The sequence below is a fragment of the Arvicola amphibius genome, chromosome 1, assembly GCF_903992535.2.
Source record: "Arvicola amphibius chromosome 1, mArvAmp1.2, whole genome shotgun sequence".
Classification (NCBI taxonomy): domain Eukaryota; kingdom Metazoa; phylum Chordata; class Mammalia; order Rodentia; family Cricetidae; genus Arvicola; species Arvicola amphibius.
The window spans coordinates 30,808,840-30,824,037 of NC_052047.1; the positions used below are offsets into that span (position 1 = coordinate 30,808,840).

General features: G+C 38.5%; 1 protein-coding gene across 2 annotated transcripts in view; it reads left to right on the top strand.

Annotated features, from left to right (window-relative positions):
* Nfxl1 (nuclear transcription factor, X-box binding like 1) overlaps positions 1-15,198 on the top strand; it is a 40,987-nt gene that overhangs the window by 20,186 nt on the left and 5,603 nt on the right. For both annotated transcript variants that reach the window (XM_038330065.1, XM_038330076.1), the window contains exons 12-19: positions 1,549-1,639; positions 4,085-4,205; positions 4,415-4,574; positions 5,490-5,581; positions 9,587-9,608; positions 9,966-10,106; positions 10,806-10,972; positions 12,229-12,298. In XM_038330065.1, coding sequence (XP_038185993.1) covers positions 1,549-1,639; positions 4,085-4,205; positions 4,415-4,574; positions 5,490-5,581; positions 9,587-9,608; positions 9,966-10,106; positions 10,806-10,972; positions 12,229-12,298 — 864 coding nt within the window. The remainder of the gene's footprint in view (positions 1-1,548; positions 1,640-4,084; positions 4,206-4,414; positions 4,575-5,489; positions 5,582-9,586; positions 9,609-9,965; positions 10,107-10,805; positions 10,973-12,228; positions 12,299-15,198) is intronic.

The window sequence follows — 15,198 nt, forward strand, 5'->3', positions numbered from 1 at the left end:
TCATTACTTTTCACTTTCTGTATAGATACAGATTATTACTGCGCGGGGGGTGGGGGACAGTAGCCTCCAGCAGCACAGGGCTCAGAGGGAATCCACGGAGTCAGCACATACTGTGACTTTTATCTGAGGGGTATAGGGAAAACAACACTCTCTCTCAATGGTTTCCTTCTTTATGTTCTGTTCTTCTATGTTCTTCCTACTGTATGCTCTTTTTCTTTTTCTTTTTTTGTTTTTTGTTTTTCGAGACAGGGTTTCCCTGTAGTTTCTAGAGCCTGTCCTGGAACTAGCTCTTGTAGACCAGGCTGGCCTCGAACTCAGAGATCCGCCTGCCTCTGCCTCCCGAGAGCTGGGATTAAAGGCGTGTGCCACCACCGCCCGGCTGTATGCTATTTTTCTACAGCTTATATACCCCAACAAAATCTTTCAGGCAATATAAAAATTACTATGCAGTTACATTCAATTTTTCAAGTGAATGATTATAATGAGTACAGGTAAAAACAGCATGTTTTCCTTATCCCTTACATGATTAAATATTTTGCTTATTACAGGCAAAAAACATTATCCTAAGAACTCACATACATTCATACCCAAGCAACTTGATTAACCGTGTGGGCAAGCAAGGTGTTCTTCTCAGTCAAGTCTTTTACTGGCCAGCTGCGTTTTGCAGTTACAAAGAAAGGGCCAGTTACTTTTTTACTTATCTTGAGGTGATAATCTCATAAGAAGTCTTAAAGGAATCACAAATCTAGACTTTATATATGAAAAAGAATCGGCCATAATCTATACAGCTCTTCAATAGAAATGCATGTGTTCTAGCTGTGTGACTCTTCCTTGGTTTATTTTTTATCGTCAGAACTATTATCTTAGGTTGCAGTCATCTTTATAATAAAAACGCTCAGTAGAATGGGATGTCTGCACGAGATAAACACACTGCATTACAGGCAGTGGGGATCTCCCCGCACCCATTCACACCATGCCAGACACCAGAGGAAGGTGACAACAACAAACACAAGGCCCAGCAGAAGCAAATACCCTTTGGGGTCTGTGGTCATGGGCCTTGCCTATCCAAGATTCACCCAGCAGGAATTTGGCTCTTGGTGAACTGACGCCCTGAAGTCAGTTGCTGCCTGTTGCTCCCTGACAGGGCCGCCTGTATACACCTTGTTTTTTTCTTAGTTGTTCTCTCGCCCTGTGTTTTGAAAATAACTGACAGCCTCCATATTCAGCCAATTTTATTTTAATTTAAATTAGCCAGACTCGTTTGAAAATTGGATTTGATCAAATTCTTGGGTTAATGTAATTTTCTGAATAGAAAACTAAGTGAAATTTTGCAATGGAAATATGTCATAGAATAATAATAATAAGAGGCAGGAAGTTTAGCTTGGTGTTGTATTATTATTTACTAGAATAATGTTGATAGTCTTGAATAATTTCATCCTTGGAGTAAAAAGAAACTTTGCTTTCTAACGATTCTGTAAATGACTAGGACTAATCGCAATGTGTGTGGGAGGGTTTCAAAAAGCTCTTTGTATATTGTTTTCTCTCTAGTGTTGCCCTGGAAACTGTCTACCTTGTGATCAAAATTGTGGACGGACGTTAGGATGTAGAAACCACAAGTGTCCATCTGTCTGCCACAGAGGTAAAATATCACAGTAGATGTTATTTTATGTTTGTGTTTTCTTAGTTCTTTAGAGTTAGTAGAGAACTTCCAGTTCATTTCCTTATTTGTGCTTCCTAACACTTAGGAGAAGGTAAAATACAGTCACTATACTACTAGTTTTGAACAAGGTAGTTAAAATTAAGTGCCTTAGGGAAATGCCTAGGGAGAGGTGTGGCAAAATTCAAACTCAAGACTGATGCTAAGTTGTATTTTTTTTTTTTTTTTTGTGGCACTGTGATGGTTTTCCTCAATCTCGTTTTTTTAAAGGTATTCATTGATTTGGTTGTACTCTGAATTTTATATACTTTTATGGACTTTAGATGTAACAAGGGTTATCCTATCTATGCTAGTGGAGATTTTAGTCTCGGGATCCCTTATACTTTTTGAGACCCTAAAAGTTTTTGTTAATATGTAAATTTTATCCATTTACATTTGTTGTATTTGACATTAAAATAAAATACAATCATTTAAAGTGGTTTATTTAAAATTATTTTTTGTAAAATACACCCTTTTATACTTTGATACAAATAGCATGGCTTTTAATTTTTGGTAAAGATTAGAAAAATTAGGAGGAACAGAGATATGAAAGAAATACATATGAAAGAAATACACAGACAAAGGTTACAACTGGGAGGCTATCTAGTGTATACTGAATACTGAATACGCCCACATTTATTTTATATGCTTATATACACCAATCCAAAAAGGGGGGGAAGAAAGCAAAAGACTGCTTTAACACGACACAAAAGACAACCAGAAAACAGTTATGTACATAAGTACTTGAGACATCAAGCCACTATTTCCTGAGTTAAGCATTCTGATGTTTAGGGCAAGATATGCAGCAAATAAACCTTAGATCAAGTATCCTGATGGCAGACTCTCCCTGATTCAAACCTCCTGTCCTAAAATGAAGGAGCAGGAATAGGCTTGAATTCTCTGACCTTTGGTCAAGGTGGAACGGACTCATATCTATGAGTCATCTTAATATCCAAAACACCAAGTAACCACACCACAGGTCAGGATATCTTGTTTGTAGCCACACCTTAAGTTCGACTTCTTGTCAATAACTTTGAAAGAGCAAGAGCAGGCATAAACTCTCTGATATTTAGTTAAGGCAGAACAGACCCACATTTGTGGACCCCCACATAAGAAATGAAATCTTAACCTAAATATAAAATTTTTTATCCCTGACATATTTTGAAATTCTTCCTTTTAATAGTTTTTATTTGATTTGTGACTACATCAAATAAAAATGTCTTATGGCCATCGAATGATGGGCTTTAAATGTGTCATTTCCCTTATTTTTTTAAATGGAGTATGATTTATTTGAAGAAATTAGGTAGCTCTTTTGTTTCCCATTCTGGATTTTGTAGATTGCCTCTCTAGTATATTTTAATGTTTCTTTATCCTCTGCAATTTCCTATAAAATGTTTGGGCTAGAGATTTGATCAGCTTTATGCTTTGTATTTTTTTTTTGGGACATTTGTTGTTGTGACAGTGCTTACTAACTCCCAAAGAATTTTCCAGGTGCTTAGAATGATTATTTAGAAGATAGTTGTATCACTCTGAACATGGGTTTAACTCACTTTGATATGTAGAGTCATTATTTCATACTGTTTACTTCAGAGAGAGCTGCTAGGCCATGATAGACTGCAGCCTCTGACCAGCAGGGCCTCCCAGCACTCACTCATTAATAGCCAACTACTGGTCATGAGAGAAGTCACCCTTCTTGAGGGAATTTTTCCTTTGAATAGATGTATTTATGAAAATAGGCCAAAAGATTATTGTTAGTGTTAGATTCTGCAAAGACTTTGTTTGCTTGTTACAGTTTTGAGAAGCAAGGATGTTTCTAAAGGTTACTGAGCTACTGGTATATGTAAGGAAAGATATAAAATAATAAGTGTGTGGTGTTGTGAAGCTTGTGAATGTGATCATGTACTGGATCCAGACCATTAAACAGCTCTACCAGTGTTTCTCAAAGCTTGTATCCTGAACTACTCTTCTGCTTTTGACACCAGTTTTTTCTATTTCCTCTGTATGTGTGGAATCAAACACTGAAGCACACAGCCTTTGTATATAGCTTATTTTGTTTAATGTGCTAAGAAAAGAATAGTTCATATTACCGCTGCTTTTCTTTTTTCTTTTTTTTTCCCGGAGACAGGGTTTCTTTGTAGCTTTGGAACCTGTCCTGGAATTAGCTCTTGTAGACCAAGCTGGCCTTTAACTCAGAGATCCGCTTGCCTCTGCTTCCCTAATGCTGGGATTAAAGTTGTGTGCCCCCACTGCCTGGCTGAACTGCTGCTTTCTAATAGCAGGCTATCTCATTGTGCATTGTACAAATGCATTAAGTTTATTGATTAACTGTTGATGTGCATTTTGGTAAGTCTGTCAGTGTCTTTTAAAGTATTGGATTTTTTTCCTCAGGCAGTTGCTATCCATGCCCAGAAACTGTAGAGGTGAGGTGCAGCTGTGGCAAGGCCAAGGTGACAGTGCCCTGTGGCCGAGAGCGAACCACGAGGCCACCCAAGTGCAAAGAACTGTGCAGGTTGGTGAAACTCTCCACACCTGACATCTGATGCCTTCACCTTTAAATTCTTACTGACTTTTGATGGTATTTTAATTTTATTTTGTGTTAGTGTTTTCAAGCAATATTCATAGCATAGACTTTTCTATGATTCTAGAAGTTATATAAATAATTGCACTTCAGATGTATTGTTCAGTTGTCAAAAATAACTTAAAAACTTTTTGATTTAGTCGACCACCAACATGTCATCATACAAGTCAAGAAAAACATCGCTGTCACTTTGGCTCATGTCCACCATGTCATCAGCCTTGCCAAAAAGTGTTAGAGAAATGTGGGCACTTGTGTCCTGCTTCATGTCATGATCAAGCATTAGTGAGGCAGACTGGCAAGGTAAGAACAGTGGTGAAGAGTTCCTGCTTGCCTGTGGGCTGTGTTTTCTTCAGTGATGATTTAACAAGCAGCCATAAGGGTGTCTTTAGAGCATTAAGCATTCTACTCAGATCTGGGGGTGAAGAAGACAAGACTTGGTCTTTTGTCTTAAAAAACTTGGAAAGGCTGGTGTATTGTTCAATGGTGGAGACCTTCCCAGTATCACCAAGGTCCTGAGTTCATTCTCTAGTACTAGGAGGAAGATGGGAGGGTGTGACTAATAATATTTGTAAATACAGTATGATAATCGTGATATTTAGATTAATTTGCCAGTTTCCCTTCAAACATGGCTAGGGATATACTTACTTGTTTATGCATGTATTTATTTTTAAAGATATATTTATTTATTATGTATGCAATGTTGGAAGAGGGCATCCATCTCATTACAGATGGTTGTGAGCCACCGTGTTGTTGCTGGGAAATTAACTCAGGATATTGGGAAGAGAAGTAAATGCTCTTAACCTCTGAACCATCTCTCCAGCCCTGAGATAGATATTTATTAATTTACTTTATTTAGAACCCTGGTTATATGTAAAGTTCTAGGTGATGAGGAACATAGGAGACTATGGTGGATACTGGAGTTTAAATGTTTCTCATTTTGCTTTTGACTCACAAGAGGTTAAGGAGACTATGCTGCCTCAATTTTAGCTTTTAAACTGATATCTGCCTTAATTTTTAATATTGGGTGTATGTGGAGAGGAATAATCTTCACAATGCAGATGGAATAGAATGTTTCAGCAAGCATTTGTTGAGTTCGAATCTAGTTCAGCCTGTGTGAGCAAAAGATCCACAAGAACTATTTCTCTAGTTTCTTAGGAAGGCTGCATGGGATCGATCGCCCTTCTGACTTGACAGTGTATTGCATTTTACTCCTAGCATCAGCCCGTGGGCCCGTGGGAACAACCGGCCGAGCCAGCATTTATTCAGACTGCACTGCCTTGTCCTCCGTGTCAAGTTCCTATTCCTGTGTAAGAACCAGAGTTTAAAGCTTTAAAAAAAATGTTTCTGACATAGTATGAACTTCACCTTCTTCACTTTTTAAGTTTTAGATTTCAGGCCTGACCTGCATACTATAGTCTGCTTGTTCTAGTTCATTCTTTCCTGTCTTAGGTTGCTATGATGCTAAACTTCCTATGCATGTCTCTCTTTGTGCTTTCCTTGCACTTGAGTGCATTATCCTTAGTTTCCATAGCAGCAACAGGTACCGACAATTAGGAAAACATTTCCAAGAGGCTCATGATTTGTTACTTTTCCTGGTGATATTCATGCTAAAATGCAATGTTTCTGAAAACGGCTAGGTTTAGATGGTAAACTTAAAGGTGAGTGTGCGAAGGAAGCATTGGAAATCCAAGCAAAGTTTCCTGGATGGATCATGGAATGATGGAGATTGAGTTTTAAGGAGCTGAACCTGGAAGAATGGAGAATGCTTTAATGTTTCATACTTTCAGCAGAGGCTGTGGTTTAGAGAAGAAAAGGAAACAGTTCTGAGGCATAATAGATATTAGAAAGGGGACTGTTAACAGCAACTAAGGTTCCAGATCAACAATTGGTATTGATTTTTCAAAGATAGAATTCTGGTTTTCGCCCTTTCTAGAAGTCTCATTTTTCTTCTGCAACTTCTCTTCTACTATTCATGGTACTTAATCCCTTTTACATAGTGCTGGATTCAGTTTAGTCGTATGTTAAGTTTTTGAACAGGTTGGAGAGATAGCTCAGTGATTAAGAGCAGTTCTGCTCTTTCAGAGGATCCAGACTTGGTTCTCAGGACCCACGTAGCTGTTTACAACAACAACTGTCTCTAATTTTACTTTTTTTTTTTTTTTTTTTTGTTTTTGGTTTTTCGAGACAGGGTTTCCCTATAGTTTCTAGAGCCTGTCCTGGAGCTAGCTCTTGTAGACCAGGCTGGCCTCGAACTCAGAGATCTAATTTTACTTTTAAGGAATCTAATGCCTTCTTCTGGTCTCCCTGGACACCAGGAACACAAATGGTACACATGTATATCTCTGCAAAATACCCACACACATAATAATTGAATAAATATTTTTTTAAGTAATTAGACTTAAAAAACCCTAAGTGTGGTAAAAATGCATGTAATTCAAGAGTCTAAGGCAGGAAGATTATTACAAGTTTAAGGCCAGCCTGGGCTATCTAGTGAGTTGAGTTCCAGTGAGAGGTTGACAAAGTGAAATCCTATTTATTTTTTAAAAAGAAAAAGAAAAAAGTAAAAAAAAAATCTACATTAATTTTGCAGTATTGGTATTGAATATTAGCTTGTATTTTTTAAAAATATGTATTTATTTTTATTATGTATACAATATTCTGTCTGCATGTATGCCTGAAGGCCAGAAGAGGGCACCAGACCTCATTACAGATGGTTGTGAGCCACCGTGTGGTTGCTGGGAATTGAACTGAGGACCTTTGGAAGAGCAGGCAATGCTCTTAACCACTGAGCCATCTCTCCAGCCCCGTTTAGCTTATATTCTTATGGTGTCTTTTTTCCCCCCCTGGTTTTATAATTGTGGAAGTACTAGATTCTCTGATAAAGTTGGGAAATACTTCTCTTTAAGGATTAGTGTGAATTCTTCAAATGTTGGTTAGAACTGAAGCTTCTTATCCTGGGCTTTTTCCGTGCTTTTTTTTTTTTCTGTTTCAGAGCATCATACACAGTAGTTGGGAGTCAGAAGCCATTTCATACTGCCTTTTTTCACTTAGCTTATACATTTAGGTTATACTTTTTTTATACCTCACTTCTTTTTATCACTGAATAACATCATTGCACTTCCTGGATATCCTATAGTTGTCTTTTTTAATGTAATATTTTATTCTTTGAGAATGTTATGTACAGTAGTTTGATGATATTTTCCTCCCATCCTTCTCCATCTCTTACCAGATCCATCCCCACCTTCCCACCCACTCTCAACTTTGTGCATCTTTTTTTTTTTTTTTTTTTTTTTTTTTTTTACTAGCTCACTGAATCCATTTATGTTGGCCACATACACATGGATGATCTTACCCATTACCTATTGAAGGACATTTTGGTTGTTTTTAATAAAAACTAAAACTGCTACAGATGTTTATGTGCAAATATCTGTATATGTATAACTTTTAACTCATTTGAATAAAAACTGAGGAGTGTAACTGCTGGATAGTATGGTGAGTTGATGTTTAGCTAATTAAAAAGCTCTCAGATTAGCTACCCACGTGGCACACCAGTTTGTGTTCTCATCAGCGTTAGTGGTGGACTTCCTGCTCTGCATCCCATTCACATAGGGCACTGTCAGCATTTTAGCCATTTTGTAGATGCATGGAGGTACTGTCAATTACTTTACAGCTTCCTAATGACCTGATGCCAGGCAACTTTTCACATGTCTCTTCAGCATCTGTCAGTCATTTCGATAAGATTTATCTTTGTTCAGGTCTTTTGCCCATTTTCTGATTGGGTTTTGCTTTCTGTCTGTTGTTAAGCACAAGAGTTCTTTGTATTGCTTACCAGATGTGTTTTCCAAATGTAGTTTACTCATCTGTCTCCTTTCTGTTGGGTTCTTTGCTGCAGACATTTTTAGTTTAGTAAATTAGAGCTCACCTGTTTCCTTTTATGGGTCGTGCTCTTGGTATTGTGTCTAAAAAGTAATAGGAAACTCAAGATTATTTAGGTCTTATCCTGTGTTTTGTATTTAGGTCTGCAATCCATTTTGAGTTGGTTGTCAAAGGTGTAATGTCTCTGTCTTAAAGTGGATATAAATTTGTTTCAACATTACCACTTGTTGAAAAGAATATCCTCCTGTAATTTGCCTTTTCTTTGTCATAGATCAGCTGATTTTATTTGTATAGACCTAATTCTGGACTCTTTGTTCTAGTTCACTAATTTGTCTGTTCTTTCATCACTACCACATAGTCTCAACAATCTACCTTTGTAGTAAGTCTTGTGCCTGTCAGTGGATGTTAACTCTTGAGCTTTGCTCTTCATCAAGTTTGTGTTGGCTGTTTCATGTCTGCTGATTTCCTTCATGTGGACTTTAGATATTAGGATTTTGTTACTTTGTTTTGATTTTTGAGCCAGAGTACCATACAGCACAGACTGGCCTTGACCTTGCTTTGTAGAAACTCACTGTAGAGTTCGTACTGGCCTTAAACTCCTCAAACTCTTTAAGTCTGAATCCTGGAGTTACAGTCGTGTACTACCACGATTGGCTTTGGATGAGGTCTTGGAATTGTGTTGAATATAGATGAAGTTGAGAAAAAATTTTACCCTAATATTGATGTAAATACCGTTCCTGTTTTTAAGCATGGAATATTTATTTAAACCCTTAAGTTTTCTCCTCAGCATTTTATAGTTTGTGTTTTTCAGCTATACAGTTATATTTATTTTATTTTTGTTTGTGCCAGTGAAAATAAGTTTCATGTCCCAGTTGCTCACTGCTAGTCTTGTTTTTTTTTTTTGTTTGTTTGTTTTTTTTTTTGTTTTGTTTTTTGAGACAGGGTTTCCCTGTAGTTTCTAGAGCCTGTCCTGGAACTAGCTCTTGTAGACCAGGCTGGCCTCGAACTCAGAGATCCGCCTGCCTCACTGCTAGTCTTTTGCAAAAAATTAGCCTGTGTAAATCAACTTTATACTCTGCTGCTACTGTAATTGCTTATTTCCAAGTTGTTTGTTTGTTTATAACTTATTAAAAGCCTGTGTAGTAAGCATATTTGTTTCAGACACTCTTCTTAAAGAATCTATAATGAGCTGGGTGGTGTATGCCTTTAATTCATCAGCACTTGGGAGGCAGAGGTAGACAGAGCTCAGTGAGTTCGAAGCTAGCCTGCTCTACAGAGTGAGTTCTAGGACAGCTGGGACTCTGTTTCACAGAGAAACCTTTCGTGAGAAACAAAAAAAACCTCAAAAATCAAACAAACAAAAAACCCAAAAATAAACAAAAACTCTAAAAGCAAAAAAGAATCTCAAATGTTTTCATTTTATTTTTTTCTTACAGGGAATGTCTGGGGAAGCATGAGGTGAGTATAGGTGTAATCTTTTAAGTTTAGTTTGTAGTCTTTATCACTTTGCCCTAGAGTTGTTAGAAATAATTTACTGTCTTGGGCTTATGCAGACTGCCCAGGATCAGTCATTTAAACTGTATACTCTGCCTTACGTGGGAATTAGCCTCTGTGTGTTCAATTTTTCTCTCATTAATAGGTGCTCAGAGAAATGTCTTGATATGTGCTTAGTTTTGATATAAATACTATTAGTGGAAAATGTTAGACCACCGTGAAATTGATCTCAGATCAGTCATTTTGGAAATACAAGACCAGAAAGTTTTGTGTAGACATGTGTGTTGTGCTAGTTGGCTATTTCTTATTTTTATTTTTAAGGTGAGTCCTCTACCATGCCATGCTGTAGGACCCTATTCTTGCAAGAGACTTTGTGGAAGAATGTTGCACTGTCAAAATCATACATGTATGAAAGAATGCCACAAAGTGACTGAAGTTGATGGCTCTACTGTCAAAAATAAGGTAACATTCTTAGGATGGAAGCATGAATAATGACTGTATCCTTGATACCCCAAATATGTTATCTATCTTCCCTCCCTCCCTCCCTCCCTCCCTCCCTCCCTCCCTCCCTCCCTCCCTCCTATTAATGAAGTTTCTCTTTTTTTCTTGTGCATTCTATTTATTTGTGCATATGTATCTGCAAAAGCCAGGAGTCAACATCACACATCCTTTTCAGTCAGTCTTCACATTGGTTTTGGATTTTTATTTTATTTTTTTGGTTTTTTGAGACAGGTTTTCTCTGTGTAGCTTTGGTGCCTGTCCTGGACCTAGCTATTGTAGACCAATCTGGCCTTCAACTCACAGAGATCCGCCTACCTCTGCCTCCCAAGTGCTGGAGTTAAAGGCGTGAGCCACCACCGTCTGGTCACGTTTTTTGAGACAGGGTATCTCACTGAACCTGGAACTTTCCAGTTGGTTAGAGCAACTGGTCAGCAGGGCCCATGGCTCCTCCTGTCCCTGCCTCCCCAGTATGGTTGATAGAGATAGAAGCCTCCATACCTGGGATTATTCAGCAAGCTCTGTACCTGCTGAGCAATCTCCCAAGCCCTATTATTTGTACTTCTGAGGCTGAAGTACTTTGTTTTAGTGGGGTCATCTACCGTTTGTAACCTTAATATGTGGAAATGTTAGATATTTTGGTGATTTGTTTGTTATTTTTAGGCTGGCCCAGAATGCCTTCAGTGTGAAGAAGGATGCTCTAAGCCACGGCCTCTGGGTTGTCCTCACCCGTGTGTTTTGCCCTGTCACCCTGGAAAATGCCCTCCTTGTGTTCAGATGCTCAGATTAAAATGTCACTGCAAGATCACAAGCCTCTATGTGGAATGTAGGTAAGTAGCCAGAATACTCTCGTTTAGCGAAGATTATCACTGACGTCTCCGGAAGAATCTTGTAGAATACTTAGAAAGCGTTGTGTGTGGCTGAGACTCTGGCGACTGAACTTCAGCAGGGACCTGAAAGGAGGAGCTGCAGCCTCGCCTCCAGTCCCTCGCTCTGATGTCAACCAGCCAAATCCTGCTTCATTCTCTGGGGGTTTGTAGAAAATTGGGCTAGGAAAAACTTGTATCCCTGCTTTCAGAAGTTTAGAGTCCTCTTATGGTAGAACATGTAAATGATGGTGGGAACCTATAAATGTTTTGGATAGAAATTTGCCTTGTTGATAGCTACTTAGGTATGTTTTTTTGGTTTATATTTTTAAAAGGTAGATCTTTATTATTAAAAAAAAAACTTATAGTATTTATCATAGTAGTATTTGCTTTGTCTTTTTTTCTTACCTAAAGCTATGTACATTATGTAGAGGGAGGAAATTACCATTGTCATCTTGATAGATCTAAGATAATTTACCACGTGTGATTGCCACTTTTACTTTAGACTTCTGAAAAATCAGGCTTGTGAAAAATGCCTTCCAACTAGCTTCCGACTCTCTCAGACATGTTCCCATCTGTTTTTCAGCACTTTCCAACTTTTTGGTACAATGACAGCTCATGGTTAATTTTGAACTGCTTACTTTGCTTTGAAATCACTTGCTGGATATGTTTTTCAAGTTTATTTTTGCAATAGGTTTTCAAAGTAGTTGCGTATAAATTTTAGAAACCCATCTAATTTTCCTGTTATTCTTGAGTGTTTTTCTTTCAGAATTTTATTACTATTTGTGTGTATGCTCTCTCTCTCTCTCTCTCTCTCTCTCTCTCTCTCTCTCTCTCTCTCTCTCTCTCTTACACACACACACACACACACACACACACACACACACACTTACACTTTTGCATGTGCACACCTTTGCATGCCATGGCATGTGTGGAGGTCAGAGGACAACTCTTTGGAGTCATTTCTCTCCTCTCCCTGTAAGTGGGATGTGCAGATTGAACTAGAGCATCAGGCTTGTGCAGCACATGCCTCTGCCTGCCGAGTCATCTCCTCAGCCCCCATGGTACCCTAGCATAATTGTTATGAACATAATTTAAATGTTCAATGAAAAAATGAATTATGATGCTTTTATAGATATGCTTGAAATCATGGATGCTTAGAAAATGTACAAAAAATGGACTTTGGTTTAAATGTCATAAAAAATTTTTCCTATTTTTAGAAAAATAGCCACAGCTGATATAAATGAAAGGAATCTCCTCAGTTGTTGCAAAAACCAGTGCCCCAAAGAGGTAAGCTGTAGTTGGTTTTTTAAGTTTAATGTCCTTGGACATTGCTCCCTCTGGTTTTCTCCTTGTTGACTGCCTCAGTTCAGTGCCTCACTGGGCTCACTAGAGACTTAGTTGTTTTGTTTCTTGAGACAGGGTTTCTCTGTGTAACAGCCCTAGCTGTCCTGGAACTAGCTTTTGTAGACCAGGCTGGCCTCGAAGTCACAGAGATCCTTCTACCTCTGCCTCCCAGGTGCTGGGATTAAAGGTGTGCGCCACCACTGCCCAAAGACTTAGGCTGTTTTAGTTAGGGTTTCTATTGCTGTGACCACCATCACATTTAATTGTGATGAAACGTTCAGTCTATGTTCATCATGGTGCTGGAGAAATAGCCAAGAGTCCTCTGTCTCACAGGCATCAGGAAGTGGTCTGAGACACTGGGTGGTATCTTGAGCACATATGAGACCTCAAAGCCCGCCTCCACAGTGACACACTTCCTCCAGCAAGACCGTACCTCCCAATAGTATCACTCCCTTTGGGGGCCATTTTCTTTCAAACCATCACAGGGGTTTAGGGGCTTAGTACAAGAAGTGACTTTTATTTTTGTTTTTAGGGAACAGTTTTAAAGCTAGCTTACATTTTACTGCAGAAAGTATTGATTCAGTGCTTACTGTCTAAAATAGGATTCAAAATACAGATTAAAACTGTGAGCCACAGGTAGGTAGTAGATTATTAAAAACAAAAACAAGGTGCTTGTGTACACGTATATATTTAATTTTAAAAAGGGAAGTATCACGTAGGTCCAGTAGGATATAAAGGGAAGTAGCACGTAGGTCCAGTAGGATATTAAGGGAAGTATCACGTAGGTCCAGTGGGATATAAAAGGGAGCAAGAAACACTGAGGGGACATGGAAGGAGCGAATGTAGGTGATGAACATGGGTTCTGAGTGAGGAGAATATGAAGCTAATTGTTTTTTTACTTCCAATTCTGTCCTGAAATTTTTGTTTGTTTTGGCCGTGGATAAGCCCATAGAATATATTCAACACTGAAGGTGTAGAGTTTAATGTGAAGCCTTACAGCTTCCATTTTGAAGCTAATTTTGTTTATAAGTCCATTAAGTTGTATAGACTTTGGGTATGGTTAATTTGGGTGTATGATTTTTTTATTTGCAGGTTATTTAAAATAATAACATTTTAAAAATGAAATGTCATGTATATGTACATAGCATATATATTATTTAATACAGCTAGGAAGTCAATATTTTATAATTCTACCCTCAAAAAGAAAGCATTGTTGGTATCTCCAAAGTCTGTCCATGTCTTGTCCTGGATGCGTTTCTTAGGCATTTTTTCCTCTATTCTTGCTACAGGTATGTGTAGTTACAGAAACACTGCTTAGAATTTTAAAAGCATATGCTTTTGGGCTGGAGAGATGGCTCAGAGGTTAAGAGCATTACCTGTTCTTCCAAAGGTCCTGAGTTCAATTCTCAGCAACCACATGGTGGCTCACAACCATCTGTAATGGGGTCTGGTGCCCTCTTCTGGCCTGCAGGCATACACACAGACAGGATATTGTATATATAATAAATAAATTTTTTAAAAAATATGCTTTTGGAATTTGCTTGTACATTTTGTCCCTTGATTCTGTCATATGTGTGCTCTATAGTTTGTGAATAAATGTTTGGGTTATTTCTAGCTTGGGTTGTTACCAAAAACACTTGTGCTGAACAGTCTTACATGAACTTGACACACAAGGCTAGAGTCATCTGAAAGGAGGGAACTTCAGTTGAGAAAATGCCTCCATAAGTCCAGCTGCAATTTAAAAAAAAAATTGCTATTTTTGTGTGTGTCTTACAATTTTAGTCCTGATCAGCAGCAAGTGAGTGTCTCTTCAGGATTGTGACATCCCTTTTTGCCTTTGGGTGCTTGGTGGACATACCAGCACCGCTGGTACTAGTGAACAAGTTTCACTTCTAGTTGCAAGCTACAGAGCTAGTTTTGAGTAACTTATAAAAAGAGTGAGGTTGGGGCATATCTTAGGGAGGACATTAGGTGTTGGTATACAGAGTCTGAAGGAAATGCCTTATAGCCAGACATTCAGATGGTCAGGTTCTGTGTCGCCTGAAGGAATTGGTCTCTACAGTGAGACATCAATCCTGCCTTGTCTCCTTGACTGCTTCACTTTGGGTCTAGACTCTTGTCTTGTCTTATGTGTACAGACAAGGCAGGAAGCTGGAATAGCATATGTAGCCATGGCTATGATATCGACTCTGGAAGTGTAGACTAAGAATATTAAAAATTTCTAATAAAATAATTTATATAAATAATTGTAAAAGAAATAGGGAACTGGGTAGGCCCCTAGTTTATGAGTTAGGGGTTGAGGGGGAGGCAAGAGCATCGTAGACTGGTTGTTAGATAGGATGGCAAGGTCAGATGGTGGATTTGAGGAAGACATGTATAATTAGGGCTCAGAAGACCCAGCCAGTGAAAGAGACCTGCATGCTAACAGTGGCTTTCTGGAAAGTGTGAAGATCCTTTAGTATCAGGAAGGCGTGACATAGGACCCGTGCTTTCCCCCTTCCGTCAGCCTCTAGCTCCTGCAGTGGTTCATTTCCTTTGCCCTTTAGAGTCATGGAGTTCAAACTGAAGTGTAAGATTTGAGTAGAAGAGAATGTTTCATGTGAAGACTTTCAGGATAGAGAGATAGCAAATAATTAAAGATAATTAAACACCATGGCACTTACTGAGTTGTCTTGACGACCTAAATTATATGTATTAAGGTAATGTTAAGGGTAAACAGAATGAAAGGCTGAGCAGTTGTGACAATAACAAGAATCCTCCTTATGTTTCAGCAGTGCAAGGAAGAGGCAGTGCTCCTGAGTCCATGTCAGCCTGCGCCTGACCTCTGTCACTCATGGCTTCCA